Here is a 20,000-nt window from a genome sequence, read left to right as displayed (position 1 = left end):
CATTTCATCTGGGTCATTGTCAAAGGTGTCAAGGACGGTCCAAGGTACTTCATTTAAATCTTTAATGAGGCTATCAGCATTCAATTTTTTTAAAGGGCGGTATGTGACAGTGAGGTGCGCTTTCTTGGTGGATTTCAAATTTGCATTTTGTTTGCGAACCAAAATAGTAGGATTGTGATCGCTGAGTCCAAATGATGGTGATGTTATACTTAAGACGTGCTCAGGATGAGAGCAATAATGGTGATCAATAAGAGTACTAGAATTTTCTGTGATGCGAGTTGGAGTTATAACCATTTGCTGAAGACTTTGATTTTCCATTAAATGAAGTATTTGCTTTGATTCACTTGTAGATTTCTTGATCACATCAACGTTAAAATCGCCAACGATGTGAACTTCTTTGTTTTCAGCGACAATAGAGTCCACAATATTTGCGAGGCTATCGAAGAAAGAGACAGTAGAGTCTGGGGCACGATAGAAGCAAGAAAGTAGTATCGGAGCACATTTGAATTGCTTGAATTCTATACTGATTTGCTCAATCAGCTCTGATTCTAGGTCACTCCTTCTTTCAGCAGAAAGTGAGTTGTGAGTGTAAATAATAATCCCGCCACCGTGAGCCGTTTTCCGATCTCTACGAAAGAGATTGTATCCCGTGACGACGAGTTCATTATCTGTCCAGAAAACAAACAAACCAACTATTTCTTTATGTCCAAAAGAGTACAGATTAATTCCAGTTGACAATAAAAATTCGATTCTCATTCCTGAACAAAGAAAGAACTGATTAAACCAACTTTTAATTAAAAATACGCATCCACTTTAAATAACGCATCCGTAAAAGTAACAAACGGTTTAGTGCCCAAGGAAAGAATTTATGTGCTAAGTATGAGCTATTACTAGTATTCTGTTTTGTCGTTGTTGTTCTCTTTCGCTCAGTTCTTCCTGTTCTAGACATAGGTCCTCCATGCAGGCATCATATAACCCTATCAGAGCTTCTACAGATATGCCAAAAATTGCAATACAGAGAAAAAAGCAGCTCTAAGCAAATTAAAAATAAACGTTCAGCTTTAAGTTTACATCCCGCCGATGCTTGACTTGAATCACTGCGTAGCCACCAGTGTGGACCACAGATATCATGATATGTCAAACTGCATAGAAACCAGCGAAAAATGCAGAAAGAAAACATCTTCCAAACCGTTTTCCACCTGAACACGAAAAAGCGTTGACTGTGTAAGAACTTTCGTTTATATATAGTATGGCCGTGTAGCCGAGTCGAGCCACAGAAAGCGCGCGAAAAATGAAGCCTCGCTTACTGAACGGTTCAGGGGCCCGTTTCTCGAAAGTCCCGAAACTTTACGGGCCATTTTCGGGTGTCACATTTCCCTCTGTATCTCAAGAACGGAGAGAATTTAAGTCGCCAACCTTCACAGATATGTTTCTTTTATTTGGCTTGAAAACATGTTAAAAGATCGGCTTTCCAAAATAAGCTGTTGGCAGTTTTACAAATGGCTTTTCGGGCCCGAAACGTTTTCGGGACTTTCGAGAAACAGGCTCCAGGTGAGTTAACATGGGTTGAGCCTGCAATCCAATCGAAAACCAGTACCTGGTCAGCGGTTAACTTAAAAAAAAAAACAGCTGACCTCAGTGAGCTTTAAACTTGAGCCCGCGATATGGTCACGTGATGCTGATCAGTGGATACCTTGTTTTACAGGTGTCAATTAATCAAAAGATGGATGTCCAATATCAAGGATGTATGCTGTAAACTAGCATGATACTGGTCACATTGGCATACATGGAGGGGTGGAGGTTCGGACGTTCATGACGTCATAGCTATAAAACCAAAGTTTCTCGCATCGATGGGTTACCATATTTTCTCAACTGTGACGCTATGAAACCAATCGTATCAGTTTATTTTTAAGATGCTTCACCCATATTGTTCGAGGAAAACGAAATGGTCTAACCGCGAGAAACTTACGATATTGCAAAGTTATATTTTGAGATGACGTTTTCGCCGACCGTCTGACGACGCAAACAAGACGGAATAACCGCAAAATACTTATGCTAGCTGAAAGTTAGTGAAATACTCAACTGAACCTCTTTTACACACGCAATTGGCACTCGCACTCCGAAATAGCGGCACGGTGCCAATATTAGGCAAATTTTGGGATCAGCTGCTACATCACCCAAATTTTGCAACGACAACAGCGACAGCAACGAGAACGTCACAAATTTGCATATTTAGTGGGCAAAAACAATAACTTAGCACGCCCTGCATCTGCGTTTTTCAATTCCATTTATTTGCCGTCGTCTGCAAAACCACAATGTAAAATAGCCAAATTTGAGGTTTTATGAAGAATGAGAATATTTTTTTTATTTTCTTCCAATTAAAATAAGTGCCTTTCCGACCGGTGCCTACCAAGCTTTTGTCATAAAGTGATTACAACAATGAGAATTTTTATAGTGAAATGACGTTCTCGATTCCGTCGCCGTCATGGTTGCTTAAGTTAAGCACAGATGCTTAATATGCCTTCTCTATGCTGTGTTTTATTGACACACGAAGAATTTACCCTTGCTATACCCGAAAAACAGATTGACCTTACGTTACCGAAATTTCGGAGTGCCTGCCAGATTTTTGTGCTAGTGTGAAGTGGCCTTTACCATCGGCTTTACATGGAACGGCAAATGCATGGCAAGCGACAAGCTGTTTCTCTCATACTTAAGTATGACAAGTCAGTCGTGAAAACGTGTCTATATCTTTAAGGAAGTAATTGCTCAATAGGGCCTTTTATACGAGAGAAGATAAGCCGTGGCTTACTCTGGCCGCTGCTTACATAAGACCCGAACACCCCGTATAAATGGTACAAAATCTACGTTCACAGCTTTCTCAAGCCGCGGCTTATCCTGACCTGGGAGTTTATACTCGTATAAGTGGCCAGAGTAGGCCGCGGCTTATTCTCTCTCGTACAAACGGCCCTAATATGGATATTAAAGTCAAACAAGTTTCTTATCTTTTTGGAAAAACGCAAATTTCAGCCTATAACTTTTGCTCTTTGCCGTAAATGCCTATCTAAATCTTTCTCTTGCTTATAAAGTCTACAACGAGAAGAATCATCTAATCATTACACATCGGATATCGCGGGAAAGACCATATGGGACGTTTAGAAAAATGGAGCGCTTTTTAGTCATCGCAGTCCACAATCATTTTTATTTTTTTTTACCCTGAAAACAAGTTCAAAAACCAGCCTATCAAAGCAAGTGGATGGCAGTTGTACCCGAAGAGTTTTTTGGAAATTTCGAGAAACGGGCCCCATTCCGTGACATTTTGTAAGTGACAGGTTTAGCAGAATCGAGCTTTTTTATTTGTTCGCGCAGGTTTTGGCGACTTCTGTTCGGCAGAATTATAAGCTTAATCTACCAAAAAAAAAAAAAGAAAGAAAGAATTGTTACTCAGGAAACGTACGCAATGATCTTGTCTCCAGCAATTCTCGTCAATCATTTCATTTGTTTATCAGTTTATTTATCAATTATTATAGTTAATTGTAAAATGATAGTTAAGCTCAATTTATAGCCACGGCTAGCTTGTCATAAGGTAAATAACTGAGGTATTAAGAATAAAAATGTACTTACTGAATACTCGTGAGAACGAAAAGCGATATCGCCAGATACATTTTTCTTAGGAGGTCAAATCGACTAACAGTGATGTTCGCAGCGAATGAGCTCTTTTAAAGCACCACAATCGGGAAAAATATTTCAATTTACTATGTTCTCAAATCCCATAATACATCTTGATTACGCCCCAAAATATTGCTTAATCATTGTTTGCAATTTCTCCTGGGACATGAAGTTGTCGAAAAGACAATGCTAATCCACAGACAAAAGCTCAAGTTACCGTTAACTTTCTGATTTTGCCATGAGGGTTTCGCTTGAAAGCATTTAAGGACCAATTAATTATAGTTTAAGACGTTTGTTCAGAAAACGATTTTTATTCCCTTGTCGAACATTTTTTTTTTTAAATTACAAATGACAAGTAAATCCCTTTTTATTGAGATACGCCTAGCAGTGAAATTACTAACGGTTATTTGGGGAGTGAAATCATTAAAATTATTACGAATGTGGAACAAGGAAAAAAAAAGGAAAACTTGATCAATATTCAATTGACGTACACGCATTTCCTGACGTAAATGCAATCAATGATCTCAACTGTTGTTCTTAGTTTTTTACAGATGTACTAAACACTGACTATGAATTGGTTAAATTCTTTCCAAAGTATTTCCGGCCCAAATTACTAGTGTTTGAAACTGTCAATGCTTGAATATAGCAGCTATCGAAGAGTCATGGGTCGCGCACAATGAAAACAAAAAACAAAATACTCTCCGACAGAGAAGCATGCGCGACGTTGGTCTAGACGAGCAGTTTAGCGGATTGAGCACGAGTGTCTGCAAAGTGCACTGGAGTGGATCGCGATATAGGCCCTATTATTGAGACCTGAGACGAGGTATTTCTATGGAGGGGAATACAAATACCCAAATGACTCCGTTTCTACCCCAAACAGGCTTTTAAGAACCTGTAAATAAATATTATAAAATGAAGTACCAGGACGTGATTGTTTCAGCGCTCGCTTTTGTAATTTTGAGAAATTGAATTTCAGCCAGAGGCTACTGTATTTTTATTTCATGTTGGTGTCTTTCCTGTTTTCCACATACGGATGACCATTGCAACCAAAGCAATTTTCAATAATCGCCTATACTTCCTCACTTCCGAGGTAAGCTCAATAAAAAATTATATATATGTTTTTCTTCGGACTTTCTAAACTTGCTAATTTTAAATGAATGAAACGCTTTGTCATTTCCTATTCCATGAGTGATTAAATGGTTTGCCAAACTACTGCCACTATTTTCAAATGCTCGGCCATAGATAATAAATTACCAATTAGGGAATACTTGATTTCAATATTCAAATTTCTGGGTTAATTATCAGTCATCTTCCTTTATTTGGTGTTAAGCCTTATTAGTAACCAAATTGGGGCTAAAAATAGTTGAGATCATTGATTCCATTTACGTCAGTAAATGAAGCGAGTGGAAAGCGTGTACGTCAATTAAATATTGATCAAGTTTTCCATTTTTTTTTTCCTTGTTCCCCATTCGCAATAATTTTATTGATTTCACTCCCCAAATAACCGTTAGTAATTTCACTGCTAGGCGTATCTCAATAAAAAGGGATTTACTTGTCATTTGTAATTTAAAAAAAAAATTGTTCGACAAGGGAATAAAAAATCGTTTTCTGAACAAACGTCTTACACTATAATTAATTGGTCCTTAAATGCTTTCAAGCGAAACCCTCATGGCAAAATCAGAAAGTTAACGGTAACGTGCGCTTTTGTCTGTGGATTAGCATTGTCTTTTCGACAAATTCATGTCCCAGGAGAAATTGCAAACAATGATTAAGCAATATTTTGGGGCGTAATCAAGATGTATTTTGGGATTTAAGAACATAGTGAATTGAAATATTTTTCCCGATTGTGGTGCTTTAAAAGAGCTCATTCGCTGCGAACATCACTGTTAGTCGATTTGACCTCCTAAGAAAAATGTATCTGGCGATATCGCTTTTCGTTCTCGCGAGTATTCAGTAAGTATATTTTTATTCTTAATACCTCAGTTATTTACCTTATGACAAGCTAGCCGTGGCTATAAATTGAGCTTAACTATCATTTTACAATTAACTATAATAACTGAAAATAAACTGATAAACAAATGAAATGATTGACGAGAATTGCTGGAGACAAGATCATTGCGTACGTTTCCTGAGTAACAATTCTTTCTTTCTTTTTTTTTTTTTTGGTAGATTAAGCTTATAATTCTGCCGAACAGAAGTCGCCAAAACCTGCGCGAACAAATAAAAAAGCTCGATTCTGCTAAACCTGTCACTTACAAAATGTCACGGAATGGGGCCCGTTTCTCGAAATTTCCAAAAAACTCTTCGGGTACAACTGCCATCCACTTGCTTTGATAGGCTGGTTTTTGAACTTGTTTTCAGGGTAAAAAAAAATAAAAATGATTGTGGACTGCGATGACTAAAAAGCGCTCCATTTTTCTAAACGTCCCATATGGTCTTTCCCGCGATATCCGATGTGTAATGATTAGATGATTCTTCTCGTTGTAGACTTTATAAGCAAGAGAAAGATTTAGATAGGCATTTACGGCAAAGAGCAAAAGTTATAGGCTGAAATTTGCGTTTTTCCAAAAAGATAAGAAACTTGTTTGACTTTAATATCCATATTAGGGCCGTTTGTACGAGAGAGAATAAGCCGCGGCCTACTCTGGCCACTTATACGAGTATAAACTCCCAGGTCAGGATAAGCCGCGGCTTGAGAAAGCTGTGAACGTAGATTTTGTACCATTTATACGGGGTGTTCGGGTCTTATGTAAGCAGCGGCCAGAGTAAGCCACGGCTTATCTTCTCTCGTATAAAAGGCCCTATTGAGCAATTACTTCCTTAAAGATATAGACACGTTTTCACGACTGACTTGTCATACTTAAGTATGAGAGAAACAGCTTGTCGCTTGCCATGCATTTGCCGTTCCATGTAAAGCCGATGGTAAAGGCCACTTCACACTAGCACAAAAATCTGGCAGGCACTCCGAAATTTCGGTAACGTAAGGTCAATCTGTTTTTCGGGTATAACAAGGGTAAATTCTTCGTGTGTCAATAAAACACAGCATAGAGAAGGCATATTAAGCATCTGTGCTTAACTTAAGCAACCATGACGGCGACGGAATCGAGAACGTCATTTCACTATAAAAATTCTCATTGTTGTAATCACTTTATGACAAAAGCTTGGTAGGCACCGGTCGGAAAGGCACTTATTTTAATTGGAAGAAAATAAAAAAAATATTCTCATTCTTCATAAAACCTCAAATTTGGCTATTTTACATTGTGGTTTTGCAGACGACGGCAAATAAATGGAATTGAAAAACGCAGATGCAGGGCGTGCTAAGTTATTGTTTTTGCCCACTAAATATGCAAATTTGTGACGTTCTCGTTGCTGTCGCTGTTGTCGTTGCAAAATTTGGGTGATGTAGCAGCTGATCCCAAACTTTGCCTAATACTGGCACCGTGCCGCTATTTCGGAGTGCGAGTGCCAATTGCGTGTGTAAAAGAGGTTCAGTTGAGTATTTCACTAACTTTCAGCTAGCATAAGTATTTTGCGGTTATTCCGTCTTGTTTGCGTCGTCAGACGGTCGGCGAAAACGTCATCTCAAAATATAACTTTGCAATATCGTAAGTTTCTCGCGGTTAGACCATTTCGTTTTCCTCGAACAATATGGGTGAAGTATCTTAAAAATAAACTGATACGATTGGTTTCATAGCGTCACAGTTGAGAAAATATGGTAACCCATCGATGCGAGAAACTTTGGTTTTATAGCTATGACGTCATGAACGTCCGTACCTCCACCCCTCCATGTATGCCAATGTGACCAGTATCATGCTAGTTTACAGCATACATCCTTGATATTGGACCTCCATCTTTTGATTAATTGACACCTGTTAAACAAGGAATCCACTGATCAGCATCATGTAACCATATCGCGGGCTGAAGTTTAAAGCTCACCGAGGTCGGCTGTTTTTTTTTTTTTTTTTAAGTTGACCGCTGACCAGGTACTGGTTTTCGATTGGATTGCAGGCTCAACCCAGGTTAATTCGCCCGGAGCCTGTTTCTCGAAAGTCCCGAAAACGTTTCGGGCCCGAAAAGCCATTTGTAAAACTGCCAACAGCTTATTTTGGAAAGCCGATCTTTTAACATGTTTTCAAGCCAAATAAAAGAAACATATCTGTGAAGGTTGGCGACTTAAATTCTCTCCGTTCTTGAGATACAGAGGGAAATGTGACACCCGAAAATGGCCCGTAAAGTTTCGGGACTTTCGAGAAACGGGCCCCTGAACCGTTCAATAAGCGAGGCTTCATTTTTCGCGCGCTTTCTGTGGCTCGACGCGGCTACACGGCCATACTATATATAAACGAAAGTTCTTACACGGTCAACGCTTTTTCGTGTTCAGGTGGAAAACGGTTTGGAAGATGTTTTCTTTCTGCATTTTTCGCTGGTTTCTATGCAGTTTGACATATCATGATATCTGTGGTCCACACTGGTGGCTACGCAGTGATTCAAGTCAAGCATCGGCGGGATGTAAACTTAAAGCTGAATATTTATTTTTAATTTGCTTAGAGCTGCTTTTTTCTCTGTATTGCAATTTTTGGCATATCTGTAGATGCTCTGATAGGGTTACATGATGCCTGCATGGAGGACCTATATGTCTAGAACAGGAAGGACTGAGCGAAAGAGAACGACAACGACAAAACAGAATACTAGTAATACAGGGGCACCCAACGAATCTGTTCCTCACATTATCTGTTCCCCAGAGGAATCTTGCTGGCTGGCAAAAATACAGGAGTTTCGATGAGCTGGCTGGGAAATTTTGTTATTGATAGAGGTTTTGCCTGGGAATTACTGACTTTTTCTAGCATTTGAATCCGAGCTCGCTGTAGAAACTCTGAAGACTGAGGACGACTAAAAAAAAAAAAAAAAAAAAAAAAAAAAATAGAACCCCTTCCCTCTCCCAGAGAGTAGTCACAAACATACGACGGCTGGTCAGAGTGATTGCGCTTGCGGAAAAAAACCTGTTTTGTCCCGGTTTTGTCAATTTTGTTCGGTCCTTTTGGATCGAGGGATTTGAAAGTGCGCGGAATTCCTGGCTGGGAAATAAATTTTATCTAGCTGGCTGGGAAATTTCTTGTGTGTCTTGCTGGGAAAAAGGAACAGATAATGTTTTCCCAGCAACACTGAAAAACACCTGAAAATGCCTTAATAACATTTATTTTCATTAACTGGGGTATGATAATAAAAACTTAGGTGTTTCCTGGGGCTCGATTCCTATATTTCTAAATATATTCAGACAGCAGTCAAGGGAGGGAAAACACAGTCTCATTCGGTATGATAATACATTTTACAACAAATTGGTCGTTGGGTGCCCCTGGTAATAGCACATACTTAGCACATAAATTCTTTCCTTGGGCACTAAGCCGTCTGTTACTTTTACGGATGCGTTATTTAAAGTGGATGCGTATTTTTAATTAAAAGTTGGTTTAATCAGTTCTTTCTTTGTTCAGGAATAAGAATCGAATTTTTATTGTCAACGGGAATTAATCTGTACCCTTTTGGAAATAAAGAAAGATTTGATTTGTTTGTTTGTTTTCCTCTAAAATGCGAGCGAACAAAACCCAACAAACCCAGCTGGTTTTCGTTGTGCCTCGACAGTGACAAGAAATTTTTGCCCTTATGTTATAAACACGTATTCGCAATAAGTTCTCGTAAAATTAGGGGGAAATGTCACTAGCTTGTGTTTTCAGAAGTTTGTATAAGCAAAATATTCGAGGACCAACAAAGAGTATTATGGTATTTTCCGAAGTGAACTATTACGAGTGGACGAACAAAGGAACTAATATATAAATTTAGCCAAGCCTAAAAGCGGAGCTCCCTGGTTATTTAGTCTTACTGCCTGTACGGTCTCTGAAAATAAGAGGTTTCGAATTGTCTGCGTTTTGATGTTTCCAGTTGCTGCTTTAATAATTAAATCATTTTCTTTGCTTTCTTCTATGGAAAAATTCATTGCCTAACTAGTGAATTCCACGGTAAATTTTACGCTAAAAACCGATATGAATCAGTAAGCGATGAGTGCGACATCGGTTTTTCCAGTGAAATTTACTTTGTAAACCTCCGATTTGATTCACCAGTTTGACAATAATTTTTTCTTGAACCTAATGAGTCTTAAAAGAAAAGAAGCACACCCTCAGTGAGCGAATGGAAAAGGAAAAAAGCCATTTTAGAGTCAACTGTCAATAGCCAGCGAATAGGAATTATGCTAAAATTAGAATCCATAAAAATAACGTCAAAGAAGAGTTTTACTGATGTACTTTATTCCACTTTATCTCTGAAAACAAGATCATTCACATTCTTATGTATTTCATTGAAACACGCCAGGTTGGCTTGGTACAAAAATCGGCAAACTACGGCAATGCAACCAAAAAAGGACGAACCTCAAACACGATCTGCTCCAACACTTAAATAATGTTTGGGTGCTTTAAGCATTGTTTCCATTTTCTCTTGAGACAATGGTTATGCAAAGTTTGGGGGAGGCAAACAAAGAGGTATCATGGTATTTTCCGAAGTGGCCTATTGTACATTGGATCATTCTTATATGGGGCTCTAGAGATTGGTTGCAACCATCTTTACGAGCAAACTATATGACTTATTTGTACAAACGGTTTTAAAGTAAGAGAAAATGAACAGTTCCATTGTCGCTAAATCCTAAAGTTTTTCTTTTTTTTTTCTTTTTTTTTTTTTTTTTTCACGTTCTTGTTTTGCATAGTTCAGCAAAGAAATGCAATAAAATGCGTGCCGCACGTGATGCAGGACTATTTTTTCTCTTTTTACCAATAATATTCGCGTCGCCATTGCCTTGGCCGTCGTAGTTGCTTTAGACTTACTATGCGTGAATATGTTTTAAAACTGAAAGCATTTATCCATGACGAGGAGGGCAAGATGGGAAAGCAAAATAAAAATGAAATCTCAAACGCTTGGCTGAAATTTACGTTTTGCCAAAAAAAGTCAAATAAAATGGAATTCCAATTTGATTTTATTTCATTTTTGCCCCTTATCTACAGATATCGTGCAACTCTCACAAAGAGATCGAGAGAACATTGTTATAATAACAGAATTTTGACAAGCAGTAGCCAAACGTTCGTCCTTCGTCGTTTCAGGAAAACGTGATGTCAAATCTCTCTAACGATGGTTCGACCAACGGTTGCGCAATGCAAGATATCCATCGGGTCCACTTTTTTTGTTACATCAAAATTACGAGCCACCAAACTGTTTATATATTTAGTTGAACTTACCGTATTGATGGTTTATATCTGATGTCACGGCGCCATGTGGGTGTACAGAACAATGCAGTAAAGTTGAATCTAATATTACGCAAAGCTTGTGGGTCCATTTTCTATTGTTAGACATTTCATCGCATGGATACAATTCTATACTTTGTTTTCTTATTTTCTTCTCATTTCCAAACAGCTCTTATTCTGTTTGCGGGTCAACGCATCATTCGTATCAAGCTGATCCCGTGTATATCTCGATTGGAGACCTCATTGCTGATTCTAAGGTACTTTTTTATTTTTCCACCTCTTCTGTTGATGATGTTCTGAAAGAGCTTGTCACTGAACAAAACAAGGCAAGTTTACTCGAACCCCAGACTTGCCACTTCTCAAATTTTTTAGTGACGTCAAAGACAACGAGCTATTCGAGCTAATGGCTAGCTTGGACTTCAACTTTCACTCTCTCGCACAAATTTTGGTGTTACAACAGACGCTAATCCTATGCTTGGGTGACAGTGGGAGTGTGAACAAGTAGTTCAGATAGTTGTAGAATCAAAGTTGGATAAACTGCGACAGTAAGGAAGTGAATTTCAAAAGGACATTCAAACTTCCAATGGCAAATTTGGGGCCTAGACCTGGTATTTTACAGTATATGCAACATGTCTCCCTTTACGTTACGTGCGCATAAAATAATGGCAGACATGAATCTTAACATGTTATAGACCTCTTTCATAATGGCAGCCAAATAAATTATTCTTTTAATTTAATGCTAATAAGCCCTACTATTCTCGCTACGACGAGCAAATTTCAAAAGAATACTTCTTTCAAAACGAGGCTAGTAGGTCTAATTAACATAAATAGAAAAGAATGTAAAGTTGGTAGCCATTTATGAAAGTGGTCTGTTATGGTATAAACAATTACACGCAGTGACGGTATCTGGTCATTTCGCCTTCAAGTCATTTCACCAACACAGGGATCGCGCACACTTTTTTCAATTCGAAATAAGCTTGTTGGAAAAATGAATTACGGGCGAAAAACACCATGAACCCAATTGACGTACGGTACTTAGCACTCCCTCCCCAAAGTAAAATGTTCTATCACCCGCCTTTTAAAGATTTCGTAATCAGTCGCTTAGCGCTTTGTTAAGCTTCATGATTTTTTGCCCTTGGGTTTTTACTCTTGTTGATTGGCTATGGAATCTTGTGTAACTTTCTCAACTAGTTGCTCACACGTTTTTTTTCCCGCGCATAGTGCTGGCTGCCCAAATTCGCTTTACGCAGTGATTGGCTCGTTTTATTTTCATTGCCTAATGTGATTGGTTTAGTTTATCCACCCGACTAAAACAAAAAGCTCGTAAACAATGTCACTCATGGTCTAATTAAAATTATTTTGCGCACAGAATGTTCATGTGAAAGAGGTTGCCGCAAATTGCACCGCTCATATCAAGGGTTTGTTACGCATGGAGGGAATGCGATTGCAATACTGTGACGGGCAACAGTGGGTTCAAATTGCAGGCCATCCAGCTGTGGACAACGGTGAGTGAAAAATCCCGGTTAAAAAAAAATCTTTTACGAATGCACTCAACATTTGAGATGGTCAGAAGCCGACAATATTGTTAATTTCTTCGGCAGCCAGTCAATAAATCAGGCCGAGTCTTCAAGATAATCCAGATTGGCATGTCAAGCGTCATCCCTTTTTTGCCTGACTGACTGTAGGCCAGTGTCCTATCTGAGTTAGTCGACATACCTAAGCCACTGGCCAAACCACGACGTCTCAGCGCCAGATTCCTGGGGCACATGAACTTTGACATGCTGCGTTGAAAATGATGAAAATATTGCATGCGTTTGGCCAGCCCGTTTAACACATGTCGCAACATCATACAGCAATGTTGCAAAATGTTGCGTTGAAATGTTGTGAGCGTTTGGCTGGGTTTTTAGGCTACGACAAAACCACAAAACAAGAATAACATCGGTTAAAGGAGGAAAAAGAATTGTGCCGCACGTGCGGCATGCACTTTATTGCTGTACTCTGGATAACAATAACGTGAAATCCCCAAATTTTAGGTTTTAACGACAGCGTGAGCATACAAATGCGAATCTTTCATTCGATATTTTTACTTTTTAACTGCTCGTCTAGATTCAGTTTTGAATGAACGAGATAAAATAACCGCGAAAGACTTAGAATTGTGCAAAGTACACATTTTGAAGAGACGTTTCGTTTGCGTCCTTGTCACCATAATAGACTTTAAGGTCTACTACGGCGACAGGAACGCAAACGAAACGGGGCGGGGGGGTGAGGGAGGGAAGGTGAGGAGGAAAGGGTGTCATTATTTAAGAGTAAAAGATTCAGTTTAAAGGAATACAGCTATTAAATGAGCATTTAGTTGGTTTGCGTAGTTGTTTGACAAGTGTCCCATGGACCACTTATGACCTGCAATGCAGCTTTAATTTATCTGTAACCAAAGGCTTGATACATCAAGTTATGCATGATGCTTCGGTATTACCTGTTTCCATCCATCCGTCTGACAAATCAATGGGACCAGCTCACCACTGAGAATTCCTAGCGTTTTCTGCGGGCTTGTACACCTCGAAATTAATATGTACTCGTGATGCATTACGTAACTACTAATTCCAAAGTATGCTCGAGATTTTTGCGATTTCCTGCAGCTAGCATTTAGAACGCATCGTTCTTCTCCATGAATCATTACCAATAGACCCTTTTTGCATAAATGGCAATGTACATCCTAAGCCTCACATTCATGCGAAAAATCCTCTGTCTAGAAACGTAATTACGAGGCCAAGGATGTACAAAGTACTGTTATTCAAATTTAGGCGCCATATATGCAAAGGTCTACAAAGCCGATTGAAATGCCTTAATATTGAATCAGATATCTTGAACGAGGAGGGGTTGGTTTCTAAACAAGCTGAGGTACTTCCGTCGGTGGTAGACTGCTAGCAGTCTCTTCTAAGTAGGTCGAGCCGCCTGCTAAGTCACGCAAGGGAACCGTTCTCCCCTCGGCTTTTCACGTCGCTTGCGTGACTTAATTTGTGGGCGGCTTCCCGTGACTAAGGGACATCTCGCAGTCAACGGTCGGTAGCTGAGAGCAACACGAAATTGGGTTTTATAAAACGAGTTGAAAAAAATAACCATCGTAAGAAAGATTTGTGTGTTGGCGTTGTTTCGATCGTTAGTCCTTCGTCACTGAGCCAAATGCGAAGGGCTGACGCTCAAACGAGGGGCTGATGCATCTCGGATTTCTTTATGATGGTGGTTAATTTTCTTTTATCAATTCGTTTAATGAAACCGAATTTCGGTTCTTATACGCAAATTTTTTTGCAAAAACAATTTTAAAAATCCGTGAAAATGCCATGATACACTGAATAATAATAATAATAATAATAATAATAATAATAATAATAATAATAATAATAATAATAATAATAATAATAATAATAATATTTATACAGGGGGCGTTCTCACATTAAGTGGTTTTCGGAACGGCCCTGTGAAGTAGAGCGCCTCTTGCTATTAAGCCGGTCTTGGATTCCACGTCGTCCCTGTGCTCCTTCCCAAGTAAATTCCATTGGACACAAGGAAGGTTGCATTCAATTACTTGCAATGTTCTAATTTATAGCCTTTTGCTGCAAAGTCGGGGACAAGTGAGTGAGTAACATCGCATGTACATGATTCGCTAGGAAAAAAAATGCCAAGTCTACAATGTATATCGAAACGTTTTCGCCACAACGTATATCGCTCTACATCGGAATTATGAATTCTTGAACTACCAATTTTAAGGTGTTTTTGTGTTCTGAACTCATCCCTCTAACTTTTCACGATTTGGTTATATAAAGTTTCTCCAGCGTCACAACAATTTGTTGAAGCTTCCTTCCTGTTTCCGTAGGTCCCTATTATTCTACAAAATTTCCCCCGTTGTATACAGCCTCAAGTGTCTAAATACCTATTTATTTTACTAAACATACGAATTTTCTTCTCTTAAACAGAATATCACTCAGTGACTGTTTGCGAAGGTCATTCCAGGGAGATAAGATGCGAGAACGGAAGAAAATTCAGAATTTTGTCAGCAAATTATGGTAGATTAGACGGTGCTACCATATGTCCTCATCCATCTATCCACGATTTAAACTGCCGGGCCTCAAGCTCCCTTGCCAAAGTGCGAGAAATTTGTCAAGGTCAAACGGCGTGCACTTTACATTCTAATTCAGGGTTCTTTGGAGTCGGAGATCCATGCCGAGGAACTTACAAATACCTGTTTGTTATATATTCATGTGATTACTAATGCATTTTATTAGCCTGCACTAGCTGATAACTACCGTCTTAGGAAAAAGAAAGCTGCAACATTTTAGCTCCTAGACCAGGTGTTTTTTTTTTTTTTCGGTTTTCGACCCCACTCTCCTCCAACAGTTTAATTTCCTGTTGTCTCTTATATTATCAAAGATAAGCAAATAGGCTAATCCACTTTCGAGGAATGTATGCGTCCCTCGTACGGGCAAACAATATCCATAAATGCAATTTACCTTAGCAACTTGCCATAAATGTAACCTACAGCATGTTAGCTCTACATCGTCTGCATTTAAGATCAGTGTTCGTAACGACAAATCTAGTATCTCTAAAAGGAAAAACATGTGAATTGATGGTACTTTACAATTCAGAGAATGATTTAGTTCGGAAACTTATTTTCGGAAACGACAAACGTCAGCTAACGGTTTCACATTTCACGTAAAGTGGAGTGAGCTTGTAACCGTTTAGCTTCGCTAGACTCACGGCAACTGGACTCTGTTAATCTCGAGTATTTAGTTAACAAAAAAAAACAAAATCTCGGCCTTTTTTTTTTTTAACGATACATAAAATGAAAATCCTTACCTGTTAAATTATGCAAGTTTGGATCGATAAAAACGTTTTGCGAGTCAGAAGAGACTCAACTCGAGTTCATAAAGAAATTTAAATTGCAGTAACTAGTGAGTTATGAATGCTCTATAGTCAAAACCCTAGTAATTTGTCCTTGTTTTACCGGAAAATGCTTTTGGGATTCTTCTTACCACAAACAACATGTTACGTAAAACAAAGACGAGAAAAAATCCACGTATAAGGCCCCGTCCACATGTATCCGGATATTTTTTAATCCGCGACATTTTCTTTCCGGATACGCCTTCAGTCTACACGAATCCGGCGAATTCGCTGGCGAATCCGAAACCTTTTGAATACGCTCTCCAGAGTGGATACTTTTTAATCGGCTGTGAATCCGGAACCGTGTGAACGCTAAATCCGGACTTTTCTTTTGTTTAATCCACGGATGAATTAACAAGGTCAAGCCCAGTTCCTGACCGTGAAATCGGTTCCCAAGATGGCTGCCGAGAGCAATATTATTTCATTATGGTACATGCTCTGTTACCTTTGTTTCCTTGAAGAGTCGTGGATACTAGAGTGAATCAGGAGACGTTTCGGATACGTGTGGACGCGCAAATTCGATGAATACGCTGCCTGTGGATGGAGATATCTAAAAGAGGGGGATAAATCCCTACCTTAACCTAGAAACGGCGACCGGCAACCGGCAAACGCAAAAATGACGGGGAAATCATGGTCACTTATGCCTTTCGCGTACCACTTAAACATGATGCTAAATCTCGCTAATAGCTCCAATCGTGAAATCTCTTAAATTAAACGTTTAATGTTGTCTTTCAGCAGCTTGTTTTAGACAAATAATAAATGAATGAACTGTTCGAGTGAGGCCTTGCATTTGAGTAGCTTTTGAAAAATTTAATCCTAGCTTTCGCCGATCTACGGCAACACCAGAGAATAAGAAAATATTACAGCAAAGCGAAATAAATAGCGATGGAGGTGAAAATGTATGTGACCAATAGTAACACACTTATGGAATGCTGATGAGTAATTAATAGTAAACCACAGTTGTCAGTGTGTGTCACATATCGAAACGCAGGGAGTAGGTGCCTTGAGGTGTGGAAACAGGGGAAGAAGTAGAGAAAACAATAAACTCAATTAAGTCACTAAAATAGGAATCTCTAAGTTCAACACATTCTTCGCGGCAGAAGACATCGGGTTTGTACATTCCGAAATATCTAGACCAGTTGCTACTAACTAAAGATGCCTATTGCATTTTGGACAACTCGATTAAACTCCCATGGTCTCGACAAGATACGAGAATTACGCTCAAAGCATCGTCTTAACTACAGCAATTAATCAAACCATTTTAGAAATCTTGCAGGGTAACTTAAATGTTGCCTATTATCTTGCTCCTTTTTTAATCTGTTTAAGTGAAAATATTTTTAATTGTTGGGTGGTTCAGTTTTTGCCTTCCAAAGGCTTTGAAGGCTGATTCTGTTATTTTTGTGTTTGGGGTTTAATTCACTGACTCTCAGCAGGAAATTAAGGTATTTGGGAAGGTTATATTATATGGAATTAGTGAAACCTAAAAGCGGAGCTCCTGGTTTAATTATTCTTTACAGTAAATTAACCTAGCTCGAGCCTGCGATCCAATCGAAACCCTGTACCTGGTCAGCAGTCAATGTAAACGTTTACCAAAAACGGGAAACAATGTTTATGAGTATTATGGTACTTTCAGACTCGGCCAATATCAAAGATGTATTGACAGGTATACAAGTATTGATTCCCTAAACTTGAGCTCGCGTATGGTCACGTGACACTGGTTACATTGGCATTAATGGAGGGGTGGACGGTCTTACAGTCGTACGGTGACCAAAACCAATTTTTTTCGCACAAACGGGTTACCATATTTTCTTACCAGTGGTGCTCCGCCACTATAAAAGAGCTAGCTGCAACAGAGCTGTATTTCAAGTCGCTTCTGTTACGGCACAGATGAAAGAGAATTTCTCCTTCTCTTACATAGCTCCCCTCCCCTCCCTTGCCCTCTTAAAGCGTTCAGTTTTGCTCAAAACTGACGAGAAACGTTTTCCAAGGAAAGAGGCTGTCGTGTCATCCCTCGCTTTAAACGACAATTCTTTTTAAATAGGGTCCGGAAGAGGGGGTACCAATCCCATTTCCCAGTCCAAGTTTTTCCAAATCCCGTTTCCAAGCTTCTAAATCCCATTCCCACTGGCATTATTCAGGAAAATCCCCGTGTTCTACATAACCAGCTCTTTTGTTTTGACATCGTCACTTTTCAAAATTGAGACCACTTTCGAAAACAACCCCGAACGATTTCCCGAAGACTCGCGGCATGCATGTATTAGGGTGATAATTAAACTTTTTATTTTCTTTGAAGGTCAAGCCTAAAACAACATCAACAGCAACTTTTTGATTTCCATTTTTTTTACTGGGTTGCCTATGGCAAACCCAGTCGAGGTCTGCGTTTAGTTTGTTTGTTTTCTTTTTTTAATTTTTTTTTTTGTTTTTGTTGTCTTGCCTGTCAATCCCCTGGTAAGTGGTGTCTTTGTGCATAGAGCCTTCTGTGCGTATTTCCTTAGGATCGAGAGGGTAGTGGAACTGCGTAGCTTTCTCTGGTGAACACAGTAGAATCATTAACTTAGCCTGCAATGGCGTCGAAAGTCATGTAACGCGAATGGCGTTTTAGTGGATCCTTAAACAAAATATACCCTTATAGAGCTCAATAATGGAAAGTCAGTTGGATAAAATAGGCAGGAATCTCAAAAGCGACGAGTACTGGACTTCGACAACAATCTATCGCCCGTCGAGACGAAATCAAAGTGAGCTGTATTTACCTGAAGTACATGGTAATTTGACACGATTGAGTTTCTTGTCTTCACGCACGTAATGAAATAGGAAGAGGTTTTCGCCTCTAAGAGCAAATATGTTGTTTGTTTCAATAAATTTTTCGCTGGAAAAGGATTCTGTGGTATTTTCTGCCTTTGTGAATTATAATATCATGTTGTGTATTGAATTTTCGAGCTTAAGGTGGAAATGTGATATGGGAGAAGTTTTTTAGTATTGCTCTGTAAGCAGGAAGGATTCACAGGCCTGTTGGAAGCGTGCTTGAGTTTTAACAAAATGAGCCCCAAAATCAGTGAAAACTTGTGACGCAGATGAAAAATAAAGTAGCTGCTATTTCCAAAATGATGGAATTACCTGGTGATAAATAACGTCGTACGCGTCTTGGAGAGTAAATTTTGACTTTGCATAAACAAGAGTTGGGCGGTTGTGATCTTTGTTTTGACTTCGCTCATTTCATTGTCAAACTTTATAACACTTGGCAGAAAAAGAAACTTACAAAAACCCGGTATCTAGCCATCATTTGACACAGATGCTTCACTGTTTGGCGAGTAAACATGCCGCGGGAACTTAATCACGGCGCCCGCTGAATTCCGGCCATGTCACTTTCGATTTTGCAATTTACTTGAACGTAGCAAAAATCTCCCAAAATGTTTGTCGCTGCTCGTAACTTTTTATATTCGATATTCACGGTTCAAAATTAATGTTGTTTTCATGTCGTAAATATTTCATTCTCGATCGACCGTCCCGGAAACTTCCTTCTGCTCTTTCTCTTAACTGTGTATCAATAGATATTTGCTTTTTCAATATTTGTTTTGCATAAAGCAAGCTAACAAAATCTGTACCTTGCTGAGTTGGCATTTGTTAGCGTTAATAGTATTTTCGGTCAGATGATTCTGTTTTTCGTGGCGGGTTTATTGTTTTGGTCTCCCATCCTAACACTAACCCCGCTGAACAGGGAAAACTTCAGTGAAGTTTAGTATTAGAAAGCTGTCAGATGCTCAGAGGGCACACTTGTGGTAAAAAGAAGTTGTGAGGGAACTTGAAAATTATCAACATGTCAGTCCAGAAGCCAATGTTTCTCGCTTCTCTTTTATTTGTTATTCTTCAGAGACTGGAATGCTGTATTTCAATACCACACAATTCAGTGCCTTCTGATTTTCTGTGGCACGTACCACAGGCAACCCAGTGTATGCTTCACGGAAGCATCTCGTTTTTTTTAAATATGTGCGAACAAAAACATTCTCAATAATACATCTTACGGTACATTTTATAAAATTTTCCATTTCTTTAATGAAGACATTGTAAGGTTTTGGATATAAACAAATTGAAAAATATCTATTGATACCGAAGGCTAACGCT

General features: G+C 39.0%; 3 protein-coding genes across 3 annotated transcripts in view; 1 reads left to right on the top strand and 2 right to left on the bottom strand.

The window, feature by feature from the left end:
* The window catches only part of LOC137980019 (L-rhamnose-binding lectin CSL1-like), an 18,018-nt gene extending 14,264 nt beyond the window's left edge, over positions 1–3,754 (bottom strand). Inside the window, exon 1 of the mRNA XM_068827338.1 lies at positions 3,622–3,754. Coding sequence (XP_068683439.1) covers positions 3,622–3,662 — 41 coding nt within the window. The 5' untranslated portion in view covers positions 3,663–3,754. The remainder of the gene's footprint in view (positions 1–3,621) is intronic.
* Positions 1–20,000, bottom strand: part of LOC137980243 (putative serine protease K12H4.7) — a 213,620-nt gene that overhangs the window by 99,815 nt on the left and 93,805 nt on the right. The gene's annotated exons all lie outside the window — the stretch shown is intronic.
* On the top strand, positions 5,461–16,654 carry LOC137979287 (L-rhamnose-binding lectin CSL1-like). Its single transcript, XM_068826523.1, has 4 exons — positions 5,461–5,619; positions 11,116–11,203; positions 12,316–12,451; positions 14,918–16,654. Exons 1-4 carry the CDS (start codon positions 5,579–5,581, stop codon positions 15,211–15,213), a joined length of 561 nt encoding a protein of 186 aa, XP_068682624.1. The 5' UTR covers positions 5,461–5,578; the 3' UTR covers positions 15,214–16,654.

This window comes from Montipora foliosa, chromosome 12, assembly GCF_036669935.1.
Source record: "Montipora foliosa isolate CH-2021 chromosome 12, ASM3666993v2, whole genome shotgun sequence".
In the NCBI taxonomy this organism is placed as follows: Eukaryota; Metazoa; Cnidaria; class Anthozoa; order Scleractinia; family Acroporidae; genus Montipora; species Montipora foliosa.
The sequence above is the reverse complement of the archived record's forward strand: the minus strand, read 5'-3'. Positions and strand labels throughout refer to the sequence as shown.